Below are 8,563 nucleotides of genomic sequence, written 5' to 3' on the forward strand. Positions count from 1 at the left end.
ATCAGGCCTGACATTACCCTTGTGACCAAAAAAAGCCCCCACCTCCTCATTCCCTTACCACCTTCTCTCTCTCTCTCTCTCCTTCTCTCTCTCTCTCTCTCTCTCTCACACACACACACACACACGCCTCATTCGCCATTTCTTCCCATTCATAAAAATCTCAGCATCGCGCGTGCGCAATGCCATTCGGAGTCCTCCCCATTCATAAAAATGTAACCTCCGCATTTCAGCCCTCCCGAGTCGCTCTGCCCTCCCATTCACAAAAAAAGAGAAAAAAAGGCCGAGGCATCTGCGCAGTGCCGTCCCCTTTCCTTTCCTCTACCCTCCCATTCATAAAAACTCACTTCCCTCCCCCTCGGTGGTTGCAACATCATATCCAAAGCTCTGCGTCCACAACCGCAGTCGCCTTTTACGCACCAGCGAGTGGAGAATAGTGCTGGAGACCCGTTCTCCTTTCGTCTACCTTGCTCATATTATTCCCTAACATCTGGACTTATCTTTACTTTAACATTTGTGGAGCTACTCACTCGCTCGGACTGGACTATAGACTGCGCGCAAACGTCGTGCGCAACGAAGAGATGAGAATTTTATCCTGAAACCACAGTAAGTGATCACCTCTTGGTGTTTTCTCATCGTTAAATGTTTGTGAGTTTTTTTGAGCTTGTGGCTGCACAAACCGAGCATTCAGTTTCTTTTATTGCCTCTGCTTGACCATACCTCTCAGTTCGCTGGATCGCAGGCATGAAAACGCTCATGCAAACTCTATTTTGCAACAAGCTGTTTCCCCCCTGAGCCGTGTTTGCACTTTGAGTCAATATTTAACCACCGATTTCGTACCAAAAGCAAGGTTGAGGGCGGAGAGAAGGGGAAACGGTGTCGTCTTTATAAAGCGTTAACTTGCATGTGCCGCTTTTTTTTTTTTTTTTTTTTTTTTGACAGCAGATCGTATTTCAACATCTATCGCGTCGCTATTTGTGGCTTCTTTGAAAGCCACCGTCGCGTTAAAAAAGACTGCGGAACAGACACATATCTCATATGATCTCTGTCTAAATCTCCGTCCACTCTGAAGCCTGTACATGTTTTATCTCTGGCGGTTCGCTTGCGTGTCTCGTCCTCTCTCTGCAGCGACCGCCCGGTTGGCGCACCATGTCGTTCGTGTCAGGTGTTTTTGAGATTAGCCTTTTAATCTTATTCTCCTAACCTTAAACACAATATCACAATATTTCTTTAATTTGCGTCTTTTTTTTTTGCTTCCCACGAACGATAACGTCCAGCTTTACGCATCAAACTACGCACTTAACTGCGGCCGATTAAAACTACCTCCCAGCCTTCTGTCTGGTGGCACACAGTGTACCATTTTCTTTATCAAGGTTATACATATATCAAGTGCTGAATGCGTTGTTACAATGCCTATATAAACATGCTATTTGAGTATGCAGAGCGACCGCCTCCGGTTTTTATGACTCAGTCCATTCACATATTGAAGGGAGGGACGCACACACACACACACACACACATTCACGCACGTACACATACACACACATGCATGCAATCACGCACTTGCACACGCACAGTTCCGGCTTGGAGTTCATAATGGTCGAGATTTGACGATCACAAGCGCTTGTCTCGGTGCCAGCAATGTCGCAACAGGTCTCTCGACCAGGCTTTTGCAAATCTGAGGGGAAAAAAAAGAGAATAACATGAGCCGCGACGGTCAAGCAAATCTGTGTAGACACATTAAAAAAAATAGATCATCAATCAGCAGGTTACAAACCGCAGCTCGATAATGTTTAGCTCGTTGGAAAATTCAGGTCGCCCTGAGAGAATCAGCAAAAAACATAATTTATCTCAAGGTCTCGGTAAATCGGGTTTTGCGGGGTATTTTGTAATAAGGTAACTAAACACCGCAGATATGGGTCAGCGGAAATGTCGGTTGTTCTGCGCCGTTTGTCTTCAATCATCTTTTTGTTTTCTGTAAAGTAGGTTAGGTCTTTGCCTGCCGCCGACCGCTCAGGCTCATCATGACTGGAGCGCATTGATTCATGCTTGCAACACTGAGTGCAGCCAGCAGCTTTCATTCACAAAAACCCGCAGTTCACAAAATCAGTTTCATTCACAAATTCTAAGACTGGTCTGTGTCTCTGAGCTCACACTCACTCATCTCTCTTATAACAGACATTTGTGTTTATATAGCCCACAATTTATGTAGAGAATATTGACAAAAGCGAAAATTGTGTTACTTGGTGTAAGTTAATAGCTTTGTCATTCAATACAAAGACCTCATTTCTTTTGCTTCTTGCGTTCGTTTTGGCTTTGTTGAAATCCCTTTTTCTGGCAACCTTGTCCTCTCTTTGCTCTGCCTTGTTTTGCATCTTTGAGTCTTTTGCATGCAAGCCCTGCTCTCTGGTGCTCCCTGCTCTTTACAAAGGAGGCAATGAGAGCCCAACTTCTATTGTTCTAATGTCAAAGTTAGAATGGAGGAGGTTTGAAACCCTGTTGGTATTCAGTCTAAAAATCAAGATCGGTTGGATGCTCTACATTCAGATTTTTGCAGAGAAACCGCCGGGAAAAAGATTTCTGTTAAGAGACTGCAACACTTTGGATTTTATGCTTTAATAATTGCCTTGAAGTAAACTACTAAATATGTAGGATAATATTTATCAGTTTTATGTGGTGTCTGAGATGTTGATTTGATATCTAGTGATTCCTGTAGTTTTTCGATTGTCATTGTATGATTTGTTAGTCATTTGGGGAAAGCTGTTTTAGTAGTTTAACCATGAGATAAAGCCTTGGTTAGTTATCAAATCTGGCAATGCAAAACAGAAGGAAATTTGAATTATACCAAAAAGGAAAGGACATTTTAAAACCTGACCCTCCAATAAATGTTAACATGGAGTATATGACTAAATAAGCAAAAGATGTCTTCTTGTTACATCATATATAGCAAATTGAAGGTTTCTACCTTGACCCACCTTGGTTTGATTAAAGACAAATGAGGGAAGGCAGTTTGTTCATGTACTCATATTGTGTTCTTTATAGCTAACCTGCCTGTCATTCTATCTACCATTTTGTGTTATTAACTTCCTGTGAAATGAATGTCAGTTTTTCCACTGTAACCCACTTCTCATTTGCTTTGCTGTCTTTGTGGTTAAAGATAAGGCCTCTAGAGGGAAAAAAAGGCACCCTTATAAGGGTAAAAGACCAGCAGCAGATGCAGCCAGTCAAAATTGTCTCTTTTGTCTTTGCAGTTTTGCTAAATGCTGCTTTAGAGTGAAGACGTGCAAGGCACCGGCCTACACATGGAGTCCAGGGTTCCCCACCACATCCCCGGAGTGTCCTCCTCCCTCATATCCCAGCCCCTGCTGGACAGTCGAGTGCCCTACGGCCGCCTGCAGCACCCCCTCACCATCTACCCCATTGACCAGATAAAGTCCTCACATGTGGAGAACGACTACATTGACAGCCCTGCTGTCATCTCCCAGCAGCCCCCAAGCCAGAAGGCTGCGAACCGAAGAATCACCTGGCTTGGTCAGAATCAAGAGGCCTTCCTGGGGGCAAACCACAACCATCATCACAATCACCAACACCAGCACCACCAGCAGGGCAGGTGCGAGCCCCACCCTCACCAGGACACCACCACCCACCCTTGGATTTCCTTCAGTGGGAGGCCCAGCTCTATCAGCAGCAGCAGCAGCACATCGTCTGATCAGAGGCTGCTGGACCACGCTGCGCCCACCCCAACGGTGGACCACCACCCAAACCTGCATCCCCACCAGGGCCCTGTCAACACAATCACCACCCGAACTCCAGGTTGCTTCACTTCCTCTGAATCTAAAGTCCTCACCTCCTCTTCCTCTGCTTCCTCCTGCTCCTCCTCCTCTAAATCGCTGGACCTCAAGTCTGCAAAGATTCCCACAGGAGGCGTGTGCACCACTGCAGGCCAGCAGGGGTTGGCGCTGATCCCATCCTCCCCGGCCGAGAAGAAGCACCTCCATCTCTGCGAGCACTGCGGGAAGTGCCGATGCACGGAGTGTACGCTCCCCCGAACCCTACCCTCTTGCTGGGTCTGCAACCAGGAGTGCCTGTGCTCTGCTCAGAGCCTGGTGGATACAGCCACCTGCATGTGCCTGGTCAAAGGGATCTTCTACCACTGCACCGAGGACGAGGATGATGAGGGCTCCTGTGCCGACAAGCCCTGCTCGTGCTCCCAGGCCAACTGCTGTGCACGCTGGTCCTTCATGGCCGCCCTTTCTGTTGTCCTGCCTTGCCTGGTCTGCTATCTGCCAGCTACAGGCCTGGCCAAACTAGGACAGAAGTGTTACGACAATGTAAGCAGGCCCGGCTGCCGCTGCAAGAACTTGCAGAGTGGCGTGAGCATCCCTGCGTGTAAAAACGGAGGTGTTGAAGCGAAAGTAGGAACACTAGAGAAGCAGCAGCAGGGGTCATGATACTGGACCAAAATGGCTGGTGAAGGCCTTGCTAAAAAAACTGGACAGGACCACAGTATTTGCTCGCTCTCTATGGATAGGACAATCCAACACCAACCCCTTAAACTACCCCATTAATCTGCTGGAAGATGACTTATGTAAAACAAAGGTACTTAAATGGCTTCTCGACCTATGTTTGAAAGGGTGGATGATCAAAACAGGCCTGATTTGAGAGAGTTGGCTACTAGGAATAGTTAACAGGCTCTCTGAGATGTTTTTTTTTTCTTTTTGTAACAGTGACACAAGAAGAAGAGACTAGATTGTGGGACTGGTGTTTGTGTTGTTTCGGGAAGATGGCTGAAGGCACAAAGTCATTGTACCTCTCTGCTGCTCTGTATTTCTCAGCTAATTTTGTAACGGTAACTAACCAGAAGCTGGTTTGCTTATCCTCGGATAACATAGAAGTTATATGATGGAGAAAAATATCTGTACACCCCTCTCCAACCCCCCAAAAGCACAGCCCAGTGTCCCTCTGTCTGAACAAACACGAAAACAAGTGATTACCTATACTGTGGCTTTATGATAGGCCACTGCAAGAGTGAAACCACCACTTACTCAGTCACTCTCTCCACTATTATGATGATCACCATTCTCTAGTGTCGCCTTTCTTCCTCTTACAGCTTAAAGATGCTAGCTTGGAAACGATAATATTTTATCTCTACATTTTTATCTCCACGGAGGAGCTGTAAAAACAAAATACTAATGGTAATTTCCCATAACTCTAACTCTGTATTGTGTGTAAGCAGATGTACCGCAAGTAAGAGAGAGATAATCACTTTCCTGTTTTTGGGGGCGGTGAAACCCAGACATTCTAAAAGATTTTGAATGCTGTTCACCAATCACCTCAGAGGTAGTGCATGTCATGACCTGCATGCTCTAGTCTAATGGTTACCCACCGTGCTAGAAGTCGATGTGTAGTAGAGAAATGTGTAAAAAAGTACACCCAACCTTCTCAGGGACTGTTACAGTAATCCTCTCTAGAACTTGGCCTACAGCATGTTGGTTTCTAAACTGCCTAAGAGCCTGGTCTACTTCCTCTTTGCACAAAAAGGCAAAGAAACATTTAGGGGCAAAAAGGCAATAGTGAATAATTTAAAACAAGTAAGCTAAGGGAGAGACTAAATGGCCAGAAAATAAATGTTTCCGGAGGATAAGGGATGAAAGTGATAGAGAGTATAGAGGAGGAGAGAAGGCATAGCAAAGTCGTAGTTGTGTTCGTATCTAGTCAGCCTTTGTCAAAATCAAACCTGCCACTTGCACAACCTTTTTAGGAAGACGCAAACCCCTTAAAGGATGTACTAAAGCACAGTATTAACCACCTCAGCTATCTCACATTACGTTGGCGTGCACTACATTTAGTCCACACACCCCAGCCCCCCTCCCCACACACACACACACACACACACACACACACACACACACACACACACATACCAGTGTCTTCATTAAATTCTATCATTATGCTGCATAGCTGCATTAGTCAGATAGTCTATCTTTTATTTTTAAAGTCTATTTTTGTGGCTTGCATGACGTTCTTAGGATTTTGCCAAAGGAAGCTAGCGTACAGTAGCATGTTTTCGCTGTCTGAGTGATCACAGTTGTTATGCACTCTTGCCAAATGGAGTTGACGGCAGTTGGTTCTTAAAGGCATGCTGCCCTTTAATACAGATGGCCTTTTCTGTTTGGCATAAAGGGATACTGTCTTTGTTGCTCCATAACACACACCTTTCTTTCATGTTAAATTCCATTAGGGCACCTAACTTTGCTCATATCTGTATTTGTCTTGTTGCACAAAACTGATATCACACACACAAAAAAGGAAAGAAAAATACACACTGTCCTTAGTCTTGAATGTATGAGGCAATATTTTCAAACCTAGCAATTCAGTCTGAGAGAAAGGTGCCAAAACTGAGAATGTTTGTGTGACTGGGCAAAGGCCTAGTACGTGTAGGAGGGCAGCAAAAATCACAAATGTTTTGACAATATATTTAGTAATAGAGCTATGCAGGTGAAATGTTAATTGCTGTAAATAGTTTCACAACATTTGTGTTCTTTAGAAGAGACTTTTAAATGTCCTTGAAAGATTGCATGGTACATTATAACTACAATTCAGTACAAAATATATAGAGAATATATTAGATATATATTTTGAGGGTAAGAAAAAAGATGTTTTTGAGGTTGTGAGAAAAAGAAAAGAGGGAGGGCGACGAGAGGAAGGTTCAGGAAGGGGTAACAAAAATGACAGGTCTTTCTATCACAAGCACTTGATTGAGAAAAGTGTGCCCGGCAATAAAAAAAAAAAAAAAAAAGAACAAAAAAACCTCCTGCTGTTTATGCTATCCATGGCGCATTAGCAGTCGAGAGGCTAAGCTAATTCCCTGGTTCCTCTCCGAGTCCTAAAGACTGTGGACTCATTGAATCCACACAGGGAACACAATCTACCCCTATCCGGATCAACCCATTTCCTGCTGTTACTGCTCAGTGTCTCAGCTCTCTCCCCTCTTTTTCTCTTTCTTGCTTTTTTTTTTTTCCTCCTTCCTCTCTTCCCCTCTTCTTCCCTCCTTCCTCCCTGAGAAATTCCCCAACAAACACCCCTGGCCTTGATTGACAAACACAGCTGCTGTGCATAAACTTGTCATACCACAGAGACGGGAGAGAAAGACAAGTCTGTCTCTCTTTCTCTCCCTTTCTCGCTGTTTCCCCCTTTCCCGTCTTTGTTTCTCTGTGCCATCTTTTTCACAAGTGGACCTCTTTTTCAACAGTCTCTGCCTTTTATTCTTTCATCCCTCTGCTCTGTCACTGCAAGAGTAATGTTCTTGGCCTCACGTTAGCTTTATACTTTTACATGTGCTCGCTAGCCTGTTCAAGGTGTGGAATAATCACAGACGACAACTCAATGATTAAAACCATTCTTTTTTTTTTTCTTTGCTACAATACTGTGACTTTTACACACCCACACCCGTTTGTGTCACTCATTTGCGGGCACTGATTTTTTTTTTTTTAATTTTCAACCCAAAACAAGAGGAAAAGTCTCATACAGCTGGGTGATGCTACTCCATTCCTTTATGCCTTTGCAATGTCAGTGTTGGGGATTAAGAAACGAGATCTGTGCTTTTGTTTTGTTTAGATATAACAAAAAGAAAAAAACTCTCATATAAAAGGTTCCCTTTATAGATATATTTATTTTGAAGTTCTATTTTATATAGTATTTATTTAGATGCCAACTTTTTTGTTTGTGAAGAAAGCTTATGTCGAAATGGAATGTACATTGACAATGGAAATATATATTGTTAAATATACCCAGCTGTTGTGTCGTTACTTTTGTGAGTCATTTTCAACCAAACACAACCTACACTACACACACCTACACTCATAGCATACAGAATGCCTTACCCATCAAAATGAGCTTGCACATAGAGACACATTAAGTGGGATTATGGATGAAAATATACTTCCTATGCAAAGACACATAGTTTAATTTACAGCAACACATAAAATAAGTACAATTTGCCACCAGTTAAACAGAATAGTAAGAAAAGTGACCAAAATATTGTTGATCTTAAAGTTTAAAACAAAGTAAAACACTATGTGGAAGTACATTATAGGACAGAAAATACATTTTTAACTGCTTTTAACATTACTGTAGCCACTTATATGCTTCTTATGAAGATACTTTAGTTGCTAGATGCTGATAAATTTAACTATTAGTCATTCTATGAAAGAACTTTTATGGGTTTCAGTTGTTTTACATCAACACTTCTACTTCCTGAGGTCCCTGCTTCCTGTGTTTGAATAGACGGCTCTCTATAAAACACTGGTAGGGCAGTGAAGGCCAAATAAAGCCGCTTGAACTTACACTGAAAGAAAACATTGCATAAGTAACAGGAAATAATTCACAGACTTCCTCTGGACGATGTAACATGAGAGACAAATCAGTCAGATAGTCACTTCATATTAGAGCTGCTGTGTTTGCGTGTGTGTGTGTGTGTGTGTGTGTTTGACTCGGGTTTAACTGACTTTTCTCTAGTTTATAGGGGTGGTCTGTTATAATCTGGATGTGTAACATTCCTTTCTCT

The 8,563-nt window shown here is 43.2% G+C and overlaps 1 protein-coding gene across 1 annotated transcript; it reads left to right on the forward strand.

Annotated features, from left to right (window-relative positions):
• The first annotated feature begins 353 nt into the window (after positions 1 to 353).
• On the forward strand, positions 354 to 7,620 carry spry4 (sprouty homolog 4 (Drosophila)). Its single transcript, XM_044371103.1, has 2 exons — positions 354 to 603; positions 3,249 to 7,620. Exon 2 carries the CDS (start codon positions 3,300 to 3,302, stop codon positions 4,446 to 4,448), a length of 1,149 nt encoding a protein of 382 aa, XP_044227038.1. The 5' UTR covers positions 354 to 603; positions 3,249 to 3,299; the 3' UTR covers positions 4,449 to 7,620.
• The last annotated feature ends 943 nt before the right edge of the window (positions 7,621 to 8,563 follow it).

The sequence above is a fragment of the Thunnus albacares genome, chromosome 13 (genome assembly GCF_914725855.1).
Source record: "Thunnus albacares chromosome 13, fThuAlb1.1, whole genome shotgun sequence".
Lineage (NCBI taxonomy): Eukaryota > Metazoa > Chordata > Actinopteri > Scombriformes > Scombridae > Thunnus > Thunnus albacares.